The following is a 19,722-nucleotide window of genomic DNA, read 5'->3' on the forward strand; positions in this document are numbered from 1 at the left end:
TAGGCATAGATCTGCAACAAGCTTACTGTTTTCAAAGTCACTATTTTCCATATTTTAAAGAGTACGTTCAGGTAAATATGACAAAAAAAGTAGTGGCATACTTTCTTTTCTCTCATGAGTTTCTGAGCTCATCTGTTTTAGCCAGAAGTAAGTTAAACTGTATAGCAAAATGTAGAAAAACCACCTGTGCTGGTAGGGGACAAAAAAATAATTCAGATAGTCTAAAATCAAAATGCTGCTATCAATTTCTTGGTGTACACCTTGTGCAGGTCTCTATCTGAACATCTGAGAAGTTATAAGAGCAAATAACGTATTTCTGTGAGTCTCAAAAACAAAATAAAAAATGATGTTTTCTAGAAACACTGAATGATCTGCTGATTGATCCTTTCAGGATCAACTTTTCTTTCTGGTATCTCTGTTCTATTTGCATCACCAGGACTCCCTAAATTCTAACCCCAAAGTAGTGAGCATGCAGGTATTCACAGAGCAGTGATAGATCACCTGCTTTCAAAGATCCAGATTTGCCCAGAAGTGCAGACCTACCTTGTCTAGCTCAAAAGTGGGCATCACAAGTCTTGTAGCACAGGTATGTTGAGTCAATATCTAATGCACTTCATTGCATAGAAATACTATCCATCTATTCCATACTATTCACTTGGTTGGTTAGTTCATCTAAGTATGATTAAAGTCATCAACTGCAGGTTAGGTTTATACTCTTTTTCCTGCTAAGAGCAAGTGGTGATAGTACAAGGGGTAATGTCTTTAAAACTGGAAGAAGGAAGATTTAGATTCCAATTTGGGAAGAGTTATTTCCCTTGAGGGTGGTGAGACACTGGAACAGGTTGCCTGGAGAAGCTATGGATGCCCCATCCCTGGAAGTGTTCAAGTGGATGGGACTTTGAGCAGTCTGGTCTAGTGGAAGGGGGCAGAGGGGTTGGAACTAGATGGTCTTTACGCTCCCTTCCAACCCAAACCATTCTATGATATGAACTCAAGCTTTTGTATTTGGAGAGAACTGCAAATTAGCCTTTCCTGTAAGGTCCCTTCCAACCCAAACCATTCTGTGATATAATACAGTTCATCAGGTGTTTTGTTAGACCTTCATAAGTTCACTGTTGGACTATAAATATCCTGTTACTTAGGCATCTGCCTGTCTTCAACACTGTTCTTGTTTCACAAATACAGAAATTATGTACAGTATTTTATGTATCTTCATTGGCATAGACTAAAGTAGTGTTATAAAGCCAGAGAGCTATTTGCCTGGTATTTTCTGAATGTGTTAGAAATATTTCTTGAGCAATTATTCAGTATTTGTATTTTCATTTTTATTTGCATGCAGACTGATTTTTTAATTGTCATTAGGAAGACACCAAACATTTTGTGAGATGTGAGATACTTTCTAAGACAAAAAGGGCTATTTTTTTCTGGATTCTAAAAACATATTTTAGAACTTATGCTTTTCTAAAATTATTTTACTTCTCTTTAGACTATTCCCAACAAATGTTTATTCTTTCCAGAGGCGGCAGCTAAAGAAATTTTGAAGGCATAATAAGATTACATACATGAGATGTTCACAATATCTTGAAGTTAAGTCAGTTTTTGCCTTGAAGAACGCAAAGTTTTTTTTTATACTATCTTATTAATGATATTTAATTCATAATAGTGCACAGCATGGGTTTATATTTTGAAGAGGAAGAAAAATTATGCAAATATCTGCCCACTTTAGCAAACTTTACATGTGCTCTGAAATAATAATAGTCTAAATAGGACAGCAAAATAAATGGTTATTGCAGTTCAGAGTTGTTTATGCCATACTTGATATTTAAGAATTCTGTTATGGTAGAATATATGGTGGCTTTTTTTTTTACATGTGACTGACAGAAGCAATTAAAAAATTAAATTTCCTAATTTTTGAGACAATTTTTTCCTTTTAATTACAACTTGCTATTGTCTTGAAATTTTTGTTTGGCAAGTGGCTTCCTGCTTTATAGTACTTATGGAGCAAAGCAGAAAGATGAATGGTGATTTAAAGTTCCAATTGTGCAGGCAGATTTGTAGACATAAACCCTTTCCTTCTGGTGCTTTATTGCTTGCGAGGAATTCTTTTCATCTCAGATATAATGGTGACCACCTGTTATCTATCACCATAATCTTACAAAAACAGATTGACAGAAAGCAGTATCATCTCTTGTGACCGGTCTTGTATAAATTGCAGGCTGTATCCTGAAAGGTAAACTGTGAAAACCAATGCAGAAAATGAATGAAGCTCAAACAGGTGTCTAATGTTAATTACTGAACATCAAAGTCTTCAAAATTCTTATATCGAAGTGCTGTTTATGCTCAATATATTACTTTGATGGCTTTTCAGTATTAAAAAAAAATTTAATGTTGACAGTTTTTCTTGCTTTACAACTTTGCTAAAGAAAAGAAGTTAGAAAAAAAATTAAAGAAAAATTGTAATTTAACTGGTGCAACTGGAATAGTTCTGATGGAAGAGGAGATAAAAATGTAGGAAACAGAAATAGTCTATATATTAACAAAACTCAGTGGCTACAGCTATTCGATAATTTAAACTTTCATGTTCTGTAGGGTTTTTATTTTCTGTTTGCAGTAATGAGGGAGCTCTAATCCGAGTTCTTCAGTTATTGATTTGTTGCTTGTCTGTTCCCTGGGAAAGTCAGATGAAGATCAGCATGACAATATTTATAGGCTGCATCTCATCTGTGGGATGCAATCCATCTTCGTTAAGTTTAGTAAAAGTGATAGATAGCGTTTGGCAACGTAATGATGTGATCACTGTACCATTGCCTTTGTAAATCATAAGCTGTTGCATTCTCTTGTGTAGATATTTAATCAGTTATACACCCCATTACTGCTTTAATTCAGAATGTCAGTGGCAGGTGAATAATGTGAGTATTTGTATATTAATATCATATTGTATTAATGTTCCTTTCATTTAAGTATGCTATTCTTGTGAAAATCATAAACTGTTTCTTCATGGCTAGAATAAATTTAATCAGTGCTGTAGGCATCTAATGCCATCAGTGTTTTAATTCAATGTGTCAGTGAAACAAATGTGTTTCTTTTCATTTCCAGTTTCTTTATGCTTTACTAATTCAGAATATTATATGATACTGTGAAAATATGAAGCTGAGAGTAGACAAATTACTAAGTTTTATCCTGTCAGTAGACTTTGGGACTGAATCCCCCAATTATAGCACCAGAGAGGATGAGTCCATATTTCTGATATTTTTTAAAGTAACTGAATAGGTAATGACAAATTAATTTAAAAAAAAGTGCTTTACAGTATTTCATAAGGAGGTGTGAAATAAGAAAATATAAAATATCAGTGCAAACTGGTAATGATACAACAGTAGAATGCAGTTGCTTTGGAATCTTCTCCAATGTCCTGTATTGGCAATATGAAGTTGCTTGAAGATTTTGCTTTTAAGGAACCACTTGCAAGTGGCTAGAGGGTCATTCTGGGACCATTTCTATCCTCCCTTGGCACCTATTTTATCACTGATAAAAGGGCTTATATGAATTTTGTGATTCTTTACTAATCTCTAGAACAAAAAGTTTATTTTAACTTAGAAAAAACATAAACTAAAAAAAACCTGTTAGCACTGATAATATGTTGAATATTTGCCTGAGAAGTGTACTGGTGGTACTTCATACTCAAGCTAATAAGAAGAAAGTTAGTTGTATTTTCTGTTGTAAGAATTTATCTAAATGTTGGATCACTCCAAAACCTACTCTCAAAGTCTTACACCATTGACTTTAAAACCACGTTACTTACAGATTTCTACCAGTATTAAATGAGTCTTGTCTGTATTAGTGGAGTTCTCAACTCCATAAGTAAGTAATATGACAAAGCTAAAAGTTTCTTGGAAAATAAAAGAGTGTGCTCGATACAAATACTCCAGGATTTATACTTTTGATGGAGCTAAGCAAGTGCACTTGCCATGTGTATGCAGCAGAGAGTATTATATTTAATTAGTGATTGGGTTGGGGGGTTTTGTTTGTTTTGTTTTGCTTTGTTTTTGCATAAATTCTCCTTTATAAGCAGGAAAATTCTTTCTATGTATATTCACCTCCCTTTAGGAAGTGTCATCTCCTTATTTGTGTTCTTTCTTCTTTAGGACAAGTCATTGAGTTGTCTTTACAGATATGTCATGAAAATGTAGTCAGAAGATACCTAAATGCTTTGGAGATATAAAAATCTGATAAATAATCACTTGTCTCATAATTTTGATTTATTTGCATCATAGTTTTGATTTAGTATTAGCACTTTCAATGTGATCAAACTTATTTTGGGACTTTCTGTTCTGTGTATATGAATTTCATGGTAAAATTCCAGCAAGCTGAATATAAATTACAATAACAAGGGCAATGTAATCCTTACTATATTTCTAGATTTTTTTCTTTCTGTAGCTCATTAATAAGCTGCATGAACCTTCTGGTCTAAAATTATTTGTTTCTAACAAAATAGTAAGTGAAGAAATCAACGTACATTTCTGTAGTAATTAAAAAAATGGTAGGAAATAATTAGTCCTATTTCTCAGCCTCTCACTTTTGCATATTAGAATCAGAAACAATTTATCTTTTCAGGATGTTAAGTGTATGCTTTAGCTGCTTATTAATATTTGCTTTGGTTTCTGGCTCACAATTTTTTATGTAGAATGAAAGAGTGTGGGTTTTGGCTTATTAAAATGATGTATTGATGCAGAGACCTTCAGAGTTTGGGGTGTTTTTTTCAGTTTTTTTCAGGTGTTTAAAGAAGCCTATACTGTTAATAACAACTGAACACTTTGATCCCTATTAATGTAATATGTATTTGTGTTAGAAAATACATTGAAAGATAATGCTACATAATACAAGTAATTAGTGAGAAAATACCCAAGACTTGGCTTAAATGATGTTTGAAGTTGACTAAATTATTGTTGTCTTGAATAAAAGCTTATTATTTCTAATGTATTATCTGGGGACACTGTAGTAAAAATACTATTTTAATAAGTATTAGAATTGACAAATATAGTACAGGGATATTAATAGTGATCTTGCTCTCTTTTTTGTTGTTTAAATTTATAAAAAAATAATAAGACTTTGATTCCAATAAAAATAAAAAGGTGAAACAAGAAAAGAATTGGCAGAGTCAACGGGCTGAAATAGCTGAACTCTGTGATTCTGGAGGATCAACTTTGAAGAAAAACAGACATCTTGTTAAAAAGAGTTTTAATTGCTCTGTAACCATGTCTTCCAGATGCTGGGTCAGTGGAGGGACTTGCTTATCACAGAGCTTGGGATGCTCTCTATTGGACTAGTTCAACCACATCCTCAATCATGAGACACTCTGTTGACCAGAGACATCGAGGAGCATTCAACTGGGAAGCAGTAATAACGATGTCTGAAGATGATCATCCACATGTGTTAGCTCTAGATGAATGTCAAAAGTATGTGTTACATCTTTCTTATCAGATTCTAATTTTTGCCTAATGTCAAGGATACAGCAGCACTTCTTTATTTCATAGTCAAGTAATACTGCTGGACCCTACAAGGGTTAAGCATATTTCTTTGTTTAGAAGACAAATATGAGTATTAATGTCTTTAAAAAAATTGCAGAATTAAGATACATCATCTTATATGTTTTTCTTACATTTCAGATGAAATAATCATTTTCATGTAATGTTAAAAAAAAAGCTGTAAATGTGAGCTATCAAGTGACTATTTTACTGATTTCTTTTGTCAGACATGGTATTTACTGCTTAAATAAAAACAAAATTAATTTAAGCATTTACTAAAAGGAATCTTGAGTTTCTTGTGTGGTAAATTGATAGGCCCCAGTGTTGTATAAAATTATATAGCAAGATCTTCACTTACAGTGTTTGTAAACAACATCCTGGAAAGTAGTCTTATTTAGTATCCTTCCTGCCACTCTCAAATCAGACTGTTTCCTAGTAAGATAATAGAAGGGCTTATATTTTTACTTCAGCCTCTTTCTAATAAGTGCCTTACAAATCTGAGTTAATCTTCTCTGTTAGTTCTGGAAGAAAGGGAAGGCAAACTGATTTTTCTGCTAACTCTCCACCTTTGGGGAGGCTAGGCTGCATTTCTGACTTAGAAGCTCTATTTTCAAGATGTGACTGTTGAACGTACAATGTTGTAGTCAAGTAGGATATTTCCCTGTGTGACTTCATGTACAGTTCATGCAAGTTAAGAGTTTATGCTCTATTGTAAAATACTATTTATCTAGGTATCATAAATAAATCAAGTAAATACTGATGGAGATTGCAGTGAGAGAATGGGAAGGCTCTGATTAGTGTATGAATGTCAGCCACAGCTCATTCTGTAACATTTTGTCCACCATTATTTAACAGTAACAAGGGGCCAATCGAGCCTCCTGTGAAGCATATTAAGGTGATTTGATTTCCTATTACCAACCTTCTGCATTACAAGTCCTTTGGTCTGTATCACATTTCTAATACAGGAAAAGCTGCAGATTAATTTCACTGTTAGAAATTACTAATATACACATTACCACAATTAAGTTTATATCGTTGCACAGTTTGTATCTCTCTCTAGTGGTCATAATTGACACGCCTGTGAACAGAAAAAATAAAGTGTACATGTATGCAAATTAATGAACTAGGAAGCAGCCATAATTTCTAGGATGTTGGGCTATTACATTTTCTTCATTGATAGATGCCATTTATAATTGTCTGTAAAGGCATGTGGGTTTTTTTTGTTGCTCATTTCATAGAGAATTAAATGATAAAATGTATCTCATGTTTTTGTTTGTTGTTTTGATTTTAATACAGCTTGATGTTTTGGACCAATTGGAATGAGCAGCTCCCAAGTATCATGAGATCTACTCTCTCAGGCAAAAATGCACAGGTTATCATTAGTACAGATATTCTGACACCAAATGGACTTACCATTGATCATAGGGCGGAGAAACTTTACTTTTCAGATGGCAGCTTGGGAAAAATTGAGAGGTGTGAATATGATGGATCACAAAGATATGTAAGTAAAACAAAAATCCTGAACATATTCATGGTAAATCTGTTTGCCGTTTTTAGCGTCTTTAAAATGAAAATGTTACAGAAAGATCATTAGTTGCTAAGTTTCTCCTACTATTAGTTGTATATGAGATTTAAAACTGAAACACGTCTGAAGTACAAGTAATGCTCAACACACTCCAGATTCTGTATGACCTTCTGGAGATGCAGACCCTTATTGTGAAATCTGTTTGCATTAGTATTGAGCCTGAAGCATCACTGTCCTAAATGTTCTGTAATATCAGCTTGAAAAAAATGTAGAGCTAACTTCAGTGGAAAAGGTAGAGAAATATTCAGCTTTACATGGGAGGATTATAATTTTCCTTCCAGTGCTCTACTTATCTGGGTAAACGGGAATTTCTTTTGTGTAATGCTTCTGTACAAGTCTTTTTTTCCGATTGTACATTTTCAGATATATTCAACCATTCAGATATATTCAACTCCATTGCTCTTTCCTTATAATACATTTTTGTACTCTACTTGAGTACAAAATACTCGTGCTCTATTAGTTTTAGCTCAAGTCGACCTTTTGCTTGGAACATGCTGAAGGCAGTTTATCTTTGCTCATGTTTCTGTTTCATGTTTAGCTCTGCATTTCTTATATCTCATGAAGTCTTTTAGGGATTTTGTACCTCCCAAACTGCATGATAAAATGAATGAAGGGCATGTTCTGGGTCATATTTTCAATTCCCAGGTCTACAAGATAATATCTGGTATATCAGCTCACTTTCATGTCTATTAATTTTTAATAAATTCTTCATATACTGTATAAAAGCTTTTAAATATTTGCATCTGAAATGAAAATGGCATTATCTGTGAGAAATTCCACATACTTTGTTTAGGCAATATTTCCTTATCAGAACAAAATATGAGAGCCAAGCTTGTAACAGCAGAAGTAAACTCAGCATGACAATGCATATAGTTTGCGTCATTTCTTTGGCTTTTTGTTGTTTTTTTTTTTTTGTATAAATTAACCACAGCTCACCAATGTTTTTAGATGCAGTAACTGTATCAGAAACTGGGCAAACCACACCTATATGGATTCCAACGTCTACAGTTTCTGGTTATATACACTGTCAAAATTGATAAACTTTCTGAGATTTTTGCTCAGTAAATCGACTTGTGTATCTGAGAATAACATACAGAAGGCCCTTTGATGGTTTTCTTTGGGATTTTGTTTTGTCAGTTGGGAGATAGAAAAACTACTTTTACTTCTTTCATAATTTCCCCTTTTCATCTGTTATTATATCTTGATTTGAAATGCTGTACAAAATCTGTAGTTACTAGTATTAAATTCGGGTCATACTTTCACAGATGATTCATACCTTTTAGATCTGTATGTCATTCAGTTAACGGTTGAATTTTTATGTTAGAAAATGTAACATAACAGCACATGGTGTTCTAGACGTACATGTAACGGATCCATATTGAACCATATAACAGCTCAACAGTGTTTGCAGAATTGTCTCTTATGTTACTGAATAAAGCGATCAGAAGTTTTAACTGGGTTGCATGCAATGAGCTTGGAGTTCGTAATTAAATTACAAAAGGATGTAGTTAGTTCAAATGAAAAACTTAAATTTCTGTCATTTGAAATTTTTCTGCATCTTGCTTCATTCATCAGTTCTCTTGTGTGTCTTACGTGTGTTTATTCTTGACTAATCTGAATAATTATGTGTCTGGAAAGTGCATTAGTTTTCTGTCTACCACATAAAAGTATTCTTCAAGTGGACTCTTGAGAGGCTTGTCGCCATCTTAAAATACAAGTACAGGAGATTTGGGTAGAGGAAATTACCTGTTTTTCTCATACTTGCCAGCTTTCTTAACTATTGCCTTTATAGGACTTCGATCACAGTATGAAAGTTCTAATGCATAATGACATCATCTTCTTTGACTTTCTGTCCTTTGTCTTCTCTTTTATTGTAGTTTTTTACGATTGACAGTATATTAGAGGATTTTTTTTTCTTAATTTCATCACTTGTATTCATCTTTATTATTATAATTGCAAATGACAAACCGCTGTATTGATTTAAGGTCCATTGGTCAATTAAAAATGTCTATATGAAAGACATATGCAACTTCTGTTTCCTTCACAAGTAGGATCTTGGGCTGGTACTTCATTGGGTTTGCCTGCAAGTTAAAAGCAAGTTCAGACACTCTTATGTTCCTGGAGCTTGAGCTTGAACATAAATTGTTACATAAATGCAGTTTTATTCCAGTGATTTGCTTTTCTGAAATACATTACCTACATTACCATCTCTACCTACAAAGTTATTTCTCTGTTGCTACTATTTCTTCCCCATTACAGTAACAAAGAAGTTCCTGAAAGCAGTAAGCTTAGTCCAGCATGATCTTCTGAAGGCTTCTGGGGAGCTTTAGCTGTACTATGTATGGCTGGTTGTCTTACACCAATTTATGTTTTAGGAGAATCCGCTAACTCTGTTGTAAAAAATAAATACTTATATATCACGTGCTATGATCTTTGAAACAGAGTTGTGTGCATTTTATGGGTTTTGAAGGCACTTTTTCTGCATTAGTTAGATGGGGATTTTCATACCAGAAAAAAACAAACAAACACCAGGCTGCTTTATTCAAATTTGTACTGAAACTGTACTGGCTTTACTAGTAGAGCTTCAGCAGAGTTGCTCATCACCGTGGAGATGTGTGCTTACTAATGCTACAATCCAACCAGGAAATTGTATTCTAGATCTAGTGAAATAATATTTCCATGACAGTTGTTTTTCTTCATATGCTGTGCAGATTGACAAGATACATTAGGAGAATACAAGCAACAGTCATTCCACTGTTTTGGTGAGCTGAGGTTCTTTAGGGTGTTTCATCAAGGTCCTGCCATCAAACACCCCTCAAAACCAGTTTAAACAGATTACTCTTTTCCTCACTGTATCTGCTTCATTGCTTCTAGTTTCAGTTAGGTTAAGAAAGGTAGAAATTGTGTAGTAGAATATGAAATGCTAATGGTAACACAATTAATTTTCTTCTAGGTAGCAGCTCCTTTCTTCATTCTGTTCACCACAATAATCTAGTACATTGAATGGGTAGAAAATAATTCAGCAGTATCAAATTGACTTTTTTAAGTGGACTGTAAGATTTTATTGATTTTGTCTTAAGCTGGTATTTTAATACTGGTATTTGGTTGCTGGAGTAATCTTTCAAGTTTGAAAGATTTTTTTTTGTTGTGTTCTTTTTTATTTCTTAGAAGATAGGCAGTTTTGTTGTTGTTTGGTTTTGAATTTTTGCTTTTGTGTTTCTTGTTCTGCTCTGTCAGATCTTGCTGTTTAAAAAACACAATTGGTAATTATATTTTTCACAGTCCCTTCCCTTTTCTTTCAGTTTTTCTCCTGCACTTAGTTGGACATAATATTGCGGCCACACTTGGTTTTATCTGCTTTATGCTTTAACTATAACATTTTGTTCCTGAACACAGAGTAAGCCAACATCAGATAAATCTGATTTAATGTTTGAACTTATTTTTGCAATAAATCATGACCAATTTTCCAATAAATCTATTTTGTTTGGGTTTGTTTTTTTGTTTTGTATGTTGGTTTTTTGGTGGTTTGGTTTTGGGTTAGTTGTTTTTTTTCTTTTGTGTCTTCTTGTTTTGCATCTTTTTTGGGGGGGGGTTAGTTTTGTTTTTGTTTTGGCTTGGTGTTTTTTTCGTCTTCAATGTTGAGTATTCTGTAACATTTTGTGTACTGAGAACCTAGAAATAGAAGTCTAGTTATTTTCTAACATTCAGGCTGAAATGTTTTGGTCTCAGTTATGGTTTTGTGGACCTGTAGGTGTGATTTTAAAAATCAATATGGTTTTAGAGGTGATTCCAGTAATTATAACCTTTGTGTAATTGCAACCTTCCAGTAATTATAATTTTCAATTTCTAGACTATATGTTTTAATTTTGTTGGGATTCTATATTTAAGCAATTAAATAAATTTAAAAGTTGATTCTCAGCTTCTGTTATCTTCAGTAACATTTTATCAGATCTCTTCTTCAGAAATGCAAGTTAAAGGTTTGACTGTGCATTTACGAAAAACATGACTTTGTGGCTGACATCTAAAATTACTTTTCAGGCCTGGCATTATATTTATTTTTAGTACAAGTATGATTGAGAACAGCAGAGTAATTTCGGTCAATTCTTGGAAAGTGTTCATGGTGACCTTGAGAAGTGGCTGAATAACTCACCAAAGCATCAGCAAAGTAGCCAGAACAGATATAAGTAATGCAAAATATTAACAATTAGAAATGTAAAATTCATTTCTAGCATGTAGAAACAAAAAATAATTGTTGAAGAGGAAGCACTTCTGATTTTGTTACATTGCACTTGGGCATTTCTCTTGAAACAGGATTTTACCATTCTTGGTAAATGTGGTATGTCCCTTGTATCCCTTGCTGTGTGATTGCAAATCCAGTTATTATGTATTTTTGAAAGAAACAATAAATGAAAATCCATTCATCAAAGGTATAACAATGATGAAAATACAATCTTTATTCAGACCAATCAAGAAAAAGCATGATTATTTTTAATAGGATATTGGCACCGTTCTTCCACAAAATCCAACACAAACGTTGACTGTGAATTGTAATTTCTTTTGTGGCAAAAGGAATGGTAACTGATAATCTCACAAGTTCACCAGTTACAAGTTTTCTGTCTCTAACCTCCCTTTCCAATTACCACCCACACCCACCACCCCAAATATTTATTTTGTTCATAAAATCACAGAATGGTTTGGTTTTGAAGGGTGCCTCAAGATCATCCAGTTCCAACCCCCTGCCATGGGTAGGGACACCTTCCACTAGACCAGGTTGCTCACAGCCCCTTCCAACCTGGCGTGTAAGACTGCCAGGGATGGGGCAGCCACAGCATCTCTGGGCAGCCTGTTCCAGTGTCTTATTACTCTCATGATGAAGTATTTCTTCCTAATACATAATCTAAATTACCCTCTTTCAGTTTAAAGCCATTCTCCCTTCCTGTCCCTACATGCCCTTGTAAAAAGTCCCTTTCCAGCTTTCTTGTCAGCCCCTTCAGGCACTGGAAAACTTACTTGATTTTTTTTTTTTTTTCCTCTGGTTAAGATAACCTTTTTTTCCCAATAACTTCACAGTGTTGGAAGATCAGAATTTGAATACTCCAGATCAAGGCTGATAGATTTGTTTATCTAGGAAGAGATAGCATTTTTGCTTTTTACTAAAGCAATAACATCAATAAAAGGCAAAATACGGAGTGTGATTTAAGTGTATTTCTTAAGGTGGGTAAATCAAATACATAAATGTTATGACTTAGATTATTTGATTTTTTTCCCCTGGCTATGCAGCTGATTCCCTGTATCACAGTGTCTTTTTTTTTTTTTCATAGATGTTAGCGGCGAGGAGAAGCAGACAGGCCAACCCAATATGGGTGATAAGCAAACTTCTACTTTATTTGTGACGCAGTTCACATATATATAGGAGTGGTATTCAGCCACTCCTTCTTGGCATAACAGTATTGGTTAGCCCCCACAGCTTCCTCCACATTCTCCTCCCATGTCCGGTTTCCGGTTACCTGTGGGGGCCACCCCCTGCCTTGCTTGCACAGTCCTCCAGAACTCTATGGTCCTGCTCTTAGAGTCATTCTGCAACAATTCCCCCCTTTTCTTTGTGCAAGCAAGGCATTGTGGGTTATTCTGTTCACCTGTTTTATCACACAACTATAAGCAAGTCTAATAGCTACGATGATTAACCTAACAATGATACATAAGCGCAGTACTTCAAATAGCAGTGTTTTAAGTCAACCTGTAATGCCTCATGAGGACAGCCATTTAGTTATCCCTAGGTCACTGCTCACTTGCAGTTGCTGGGTAAGCTGAGCCAGGACTTTCAGCTGTGCATGTATTGAATTAAAATGACCAGAAAGATTCATACAACACATTCCATCAAACTCTTCACATCCATGTCCCTGTTCCAACAACAAAAGGTTCTGCAGCGTTGCATGTCTTAGAGTCAACATTTAAGCAACAAATCAGGAATTGCCTTCGATGTAGTATTTGTCTGCTTAGCAACTCAGCAACCCAGTCTGCTTAGTTGAGCCAAGGCCCCGGCTGAAGCACTTACAGTGATTTGACATATTATGATTGGATACATGTTTTGAAGACCCTTAATGACTAACATATAAGTGGTTAAACACAGGTGTGAGAACTCAACCTTGAAAGCTTGCCAACAGTCCACAGTTCTCATTAACTTGGTGAATTCCAGCCTCTTATCTTGCTTGCTTAAGCTTCTTCGGGCCTCCCATGGCCTTGCTGTATCTTTCAGGACTATTCAAAGTTTATGTACCAATTATGCACTCTCCCGTGAGAACACTGTCTCCACATCTTCCCCCTTTTGTTTTATCCAGTAACAAGTCGCTACTACAGCAAGGCACACACATATTTACATTAGCAGAGTAACTATTACAGGGTGCAGCAGCATGTTGAAGATGCTGATGGCAGTGAAGGACTAGCCAAAGAAATTTCTTACCAGTGGAATTCTCCCCCCCTCTTAATTTGTTCCATCACCTGCTTTATAACACTACCATTGTATTAAAATCTTTCTAGCTTTTGCCTTAGCATTTTCTAGCAGCTACTGCAAATTTCCATGCTCTCACATCTCTTTTACAAGTGACAAATCTCTACAATACAAGGTGCAGTTTCTTATTAGCAACTAGCTAGTAAATACAGGTGGTTTTATACACAAAATCACCACCTCTAATAATAGCTACTTTACAAGCACACATATTCAGGATGTTACTTTTCAGTTGTCCCCAAGTGATGTTTTGCAGTTAATCGTTCTTTCTCTTCCTCTATCTCATTCTGCTTGGGTCAGCTCCTGTAGCTGAGGCATCGGGTTTTTCCATTCGTCTGTCCAGCTCATGGCAAGGCTTGACAAACTTTGCAGGCAGTCACCATGGACCTGTAGGCAGGAGGACACAAATGTACCCCCTCCCCCAGGTTATCAGTTCTTCAGTTCTTGAGAAGTAGACAGGTTAGACAGGTTAAGTGCAGCATCATTACTCTCTCTCTTCCCCCCCCCCCCTTTTTTTTTTTTTTTTTTTTGCAAAAGCCGTCCTGCTGGGCAGCAACTATAGCGGCCTGCCTGCTTCAGCAGCAACCATAAATGCCCGCCGGCAACTGCACCTTTACGTTGACCCTTTCATGCCCGAAATGTTAAACAGCTACCTGTTGAAAGCATCCTTGGTTGCCCATTGTTACAACTGAGCGTCTCCAGGGCCAGTGAGTCTGAGCTGACCGACCTGGGAGACAAAGAGTCAGAGTCTGGAAGCAGAGGCTATAAATCTGGCTCGGATTCAGGGGATTCGGGGGCTGATCCTGGGCCGAACTCGGGGTCTCCGTTGCTTGCAGCTGTGTCTTTCTTATCAGATGTATCTCGTTCGATATGTGGCCATCTGCAGACCTGGCTCCTCCGTGACTGAGTTAAAAATTTTTTCACTCTAGGGTGTAGTGGGTTGGAGAGGCTCGCAGTTCCTTTAAATCTCCCGCTAGCACATGATCCCTATTTTCTACTGCGTGCTTCAAAATGGCACCGCAATCGATCCGGCGCCGAGGCACCGCCCTCTTTCTTTCGGATTCCTTGACATTTATCATGCGTATCCCTTCTAATATACTTTCTCTGTCCTTTTTGAAGTCTCTACTTTCGGAACTGGGGTGGTGGGGGAGCAGGGGGTTACACCTCCTCCGCGGCACCTTCTGATGGAGGGGGAGAAAAAGAAGGAGGGGGAGAAAAAGAAGGTGGGGGAAACGAGTTGTAATCTTCCTCTGGTTTCAACCGACCGGGGACGTCTATTCCTAGTTTCTCCGTTGCTACCGCCGCAGTTTTCCGCCTTGTACCTTTTTATACAGTTTATTACTTCTCTCCGTGGTTTACCGAGTTTCTTTGCCGTTTTATCATCATTTAGCATTGAGTCAAATAGTTTATCATCAAACTTTCATCACTTACTCTCCTCAAAAACTGTATTAGGATCTACAAAAAGTCCCTTAGCCTTCCCTACAGCCAGTAGACCTGCTAGCTGCTTTAGAGTCTCAGGCTCAATTCTCCGCTTTTATAAAAAGCACTGTAATAAGTCCAGGGCTACCTCTCGGTCCATTTTCATGGCCGGCCTTTTCCGGATCGTCTTCTTCTGGATCGTCCTGTACCCTCGGTCTCCGGATCGGCCTCCCGACGCAGCAGTGTCTGGTTCGCCCCAGCGGCGGATTCCTTTCGGTTAGTCCAAGCACCTGGGTCTGTCACGCCACCGCAGTAGCATTGCCCGCGCTCCCTGGCCGCTGCCGCCGGTGCCGCTCGCTCGCCGTTCCGGGTCCCTGATATTCAGGGCCCTGTATCCGGGTCCCAGTTAACCGGGGCCCTGTAATCCGGATCCCCAGTAACCGGGGCCCTGTAGTCCGCGTCCCTGTTCGGGCGCCATTTGTAAGCGGCGAGGAGAAGCAGACAGGCCAACCCAATATGGGTGATAAGCAATCTTCTACCTTATTTGTGACGCAGTTCACATATATATAGGAGTGGTATTCAGCCACTCCTTCTTGGCACAACAGTATTGGTTAGCCCCACACAGCTTCCTCCACATTCTCCTCCCATGTCCGGTTTCCGGTTACCTGTGGGGGCCCCCCCCTGCCTTGCTTGCACAGGCCTCCAGGGCTCTATGGCCCTGCTCTTAGAGTCATTCTGCAACACATAGATGTCTATAATCTTTTAAAAACAGTATTCATAACTGAATAATAAATGTTATGCTATTCTGTGTCTTCTATTTGAAACAATAAAATCCATTAGCTAATTTTGATTAATGTGGTGTTGTGTATAAGAAAGTTCCATCAGACTGAAATTCATGATTTTCATCTGAAATGTTACTTTTAGATTACTGGTATTGCTTTGTACTCGTATAATTTATTATAGAATTGGCTTTAAATTGCCATTAATTTAAACCTTTGTAAGTATAGTTTTTTATACTAGATTTGTCGTTCTATTGCAGACCCCTGCTTGTATTTGAACCCTTCAAGAGCATTTAAAAGCTTTATTAGATGCCACTACCCATTTATTAATCATTTTGAAAGAGAAGTGTTATCAATAAGCCATTTGTTAGAGCTAAATTAATGAAAAGCAACTTTTGCAGTTTAAACCCAGCAGGTAACTCAGTAGCACACAAACGCTCGCTTAACCCACAATTTCCCTTCCATGGGTGGGATAGGGAGGACAATCAAAGGAGTGTAAAACCTGTGAGTTAAGAACAGCTTAATAACTAAAATACAATATAATACTAATATCATACTATATAATAATAATAGAGATAAGGGAAATAACAAGGGGAGAGAATATGAACTAGAAGGGGAAAGGAAAAAACCCATAAACACAAGTGATGAGCACACAATTTCTCACCACCCGCTGACCGATACCGAGCCTGATCCGAGCTGTGATCGGTTCCTTCCAGGTAACTTCCCCCAGTTTATATACTGGGCATGACGTGCTGTGGTATGGAATACCCCTTTGGGTAGTTTGGGTCAGCTGTCCTGTCTCTGCTTCCTCCCAGCTTCTTGTGCCCCTCCTCACTGCAGAACATGAGAGACTGAAAAGTCCTTGATCAGCATAAGTGCTACTTAGCAATGACTAAAACACCATTGTGTTACTAGCATTGTTCTCAGGCTAAAGCCAAAACAGAGTACTGTACCAGCTACTAGGAAGACAGTTAACTCTCAGCTGAAACCAGGACAGCAACTTTATATTTTAAGCTGGTGGATTAACTTTATAAACAAATCTTTAAAAAATGTCTTTTTATAAGTTAGATGTTGTCATGGTAAGAATTGTTATGAACCTATTTCTTACTGATAATTTAATGCAAGTTCTGTGCTTTGTACCCATCCTGGGCCAGCCAGATGGTGTCACCCAGGGAGGATTTCAGTAGGGTCACAGTAATAAGAACCTGAATTTTTGTTACATGATCCTGCTGGTGAATCTACAGTTACCTCTGAACAGAGCTGCAGACACTGCTGGGAAAATGGACATGCATGCTGTACAGACTGCAAAATTTAGAAACATAGATGACTTAGATCAGGTCTGATACATAGCAAATTTGTTTGACACTGAATCCTCAGGACTTCCACATGATTTGGCAGGTAACCAAAGGGTGAACAGATTTTCAAAGAAATCGTCTTTCAATTTCAGTTAATTCTGCTCATCTAGTTGTGCCATCAAGATTTTTTTAAAAAAACAAGCAAAACAAACAAACAAAAACTCTAGAAAGTTAAAAGGGCTGTAAAGGTGACCAAAAGCTAGTAGAAATAGGAACACTTTGTTTTGGAAGCTTGAATAAAGCCAGTGACATTAATCTTAACTTAATTGAGGAGACTTCCGTGAATGGAGCACTAGTGAACAAATGTTCCTGGATGTTAGCTTTTGTGACCCTTTATTTGAATCTCAAATCTCCCAAGGTTAAATAATGATGATCAGTTCTGTAATGAATTTATATTCTTTTAACAAAGAATGCTTTTAACAAGGAATTTCTGGAGAAAAATGACAATGTTGCTGCAGAACACAGAAAGCTGAACATAGCGGTATCTTTAGCATCGACTGTAAAAATGAAGTCCTTCAAACTGGTGCAATTTCACAATATCATGGAGAAAAAAAATGTGGGGTTGCATAATCTGCATGGCCAGATTTTGTACAGAAATTTCAGAATCGTACATGATCAACTTTATTCCTTTTCCTCCAGAAATGTGTCTGAATGTGAATAGCATAGGCTTTAAAGTGTAGTACACAAAGTGTCTTACAGTAAATGTGCACAGTTACAGAAAAGGCCTTTTTGTTGTTGATACATTCTCATTAATCTTTTAATACTTTTTATTTTGGAAAAAGGTTGGTTAGAGAAAATGTCCTCATGGTACATTTTTCAGTGGAAAAAATCTTTGCTGAAAGGGATATGCTGGTCAGACCTTTCTTCATATATGCAGAAATATATGCATAGTAATGCATAATTTGTTATAATTATCTGATTAATATAAGTAATTTTGACACTTTATCTGTATAACTGAATTTAAACATGGCCAGAAACACTCCCATGCACTGGACTACAATTATTTATGTTAGCATTGTTGAAATACCCTGGGCAGTGAGCTGGCATAGGTGTGAACAAACTCCCATTGAAGCATTACTTGGTATTGAATACTGAAGAGCTAAGGCATCTTAATCTCCAAAGCATAAGGGGAAAAGGAGCAGGGGGAGGGGTGTTATTCCACAAACTTGAATTTGCATATCCTATGTATTAGGTGAATTATTTATATGAAGAGAAAGACTCCCCCCCAAACACACACTTATTTATTAAATATAGGATTGACCATTACTACTTCTTTCTCATTTTTTCATTTTAAAAAAATGGTACACAACATCCACTTACAAGTAGGCTAAAAAGTGTACCAGTTCACTCTGCATGCACAGTGCAACCTACATGCATGGGTGCAGACAGCATCAGTAGCTCAAATTCATCAGATGTTCAGTGTATATGCAGATAATTATCCTTTATATTTCAAGTAACTCACATTGTTATTATAAAGGTCCTTAGGGAGACCTCATAGCAGCCTTCCAGTATCTGAAGGGGGGCTATAGGGATGCTGGGAGTGGACTACTCATTAGGGACTGTAGTGACAGGACAAGGGATAACAGGTTAAAACTTACAGAGGGGTAGTTTAGATTGAATATAAGGAAGAAGTTCTCTATTGTAAGGGTGGTGAGGCACTGGAATGGGTTGCCCAGGGAAGCTGTGAATGCTCCATCCCTGGTGGTGTTCAAGGCCAGGTTGGACAGAGCCTTGGGTGGCATGGTTTAGTGTGAGGTGTCCCTGCCCATGGCAGGGGGTTGGAACTAGATGATCTTAAGGTCCTTTCCAACCCTAACTATTCTGTGAATTTATAAAGGAAATAAAGCAGATGGAAAACCATGGTGAGATATAGGTTGAGCATCCATGATTATGAAAAGGGTGATTTCTGTTAGGTAGTTAAAAGGAAGATTATTATTATTATTATTATTATTATTTCTGGTTTAATCCCAATTTCCCTATGATAAGTAGCAGCTAGATACATAGAGAGGTTTTTGCCAGTCTGGATCAGAACTGTTCCTTGTATATATATATACATAAATTATCTGTTTTCACAGAGAAACATGAAAGAAAGCAATGCAATAAATATGTTCAGAATATTATTTATTTCCATTATTTATCTAATGGATAAATAATAATCCCCTTTCAGTAACTCTGGCCAAAATTAATTTTTCAACTATAGAACTGACTAAAAAGTGTTATATTCTTCAGAATGTACATGTGTTACATATTTAATTCTGATGCGCGGACAGACCATGTATGAAAATATTTCACAGGAGCTGTGATTTAGACTGGGATTAATTGTATTTCTGCAGTTTGCTTTCAAACCCTACCACAATGAACTGCAATTAATATTTTCTTTCTAGATTTTAAACTGATGATTAGTATAGTGACTGAGGAGTTTTAAAAAACAAAACAACACAAAACATGTTGTCTTGGGTTCAAGTTTCCAATGTGATCATATGGTGAAAGCTCTTCAGTTCTGAAACATGCTTTTTGCTTTGATTCATAAAGACTAAGAATTTTTAGACTTTCAGCC

At 36.6% G+C, this 19,722-nt stretch overlaps 1 protein-coding gene across 1 annotated transcript in view; it reads left to right on the forward strand.

Moving 5' to 3' along the window:
* LRP1B (LDL receptor related protein 1B) overlaps positions 1-19,722 on the forward strand; it is a 781,126-nt gene that overhangs the window by 615,012 nt on the left and 146,392 nt on the right. The window contains exons 41-42 of the mRNA XM_057401813.1: positions 5,264-5,453; positions 6,819-7,023. Of these exons, the coding sequence (XP_057257796.1) occupies positions 5,264-5,453; positions 6,819-7,023 (395 nt within the window). The remainder of the gene's footprint in view (positions 1-5,263; positions 5,454-6,818; positions 7,024-19,722) is intronic.

Source organism: Pezoporus wallicus, unplaced genomic scaffold, assembly GCF_028554395.1.
Source record: "Pezoporus wallicus isolate ANWC-B61680 ecotype Strahan unplaced genomic scaffold, APGP_CSIRO_Pwel_v1 contig_865, whole genome shotgun sequence".
In the NCBI taxonomy this organism is placed as follows: domain Eukaryota; kingdom Metazoa; phylum Chordata; class Aves; order Psittaciformes; family Psittacidae; genus Pezoporus; species Pezoporus wallicus.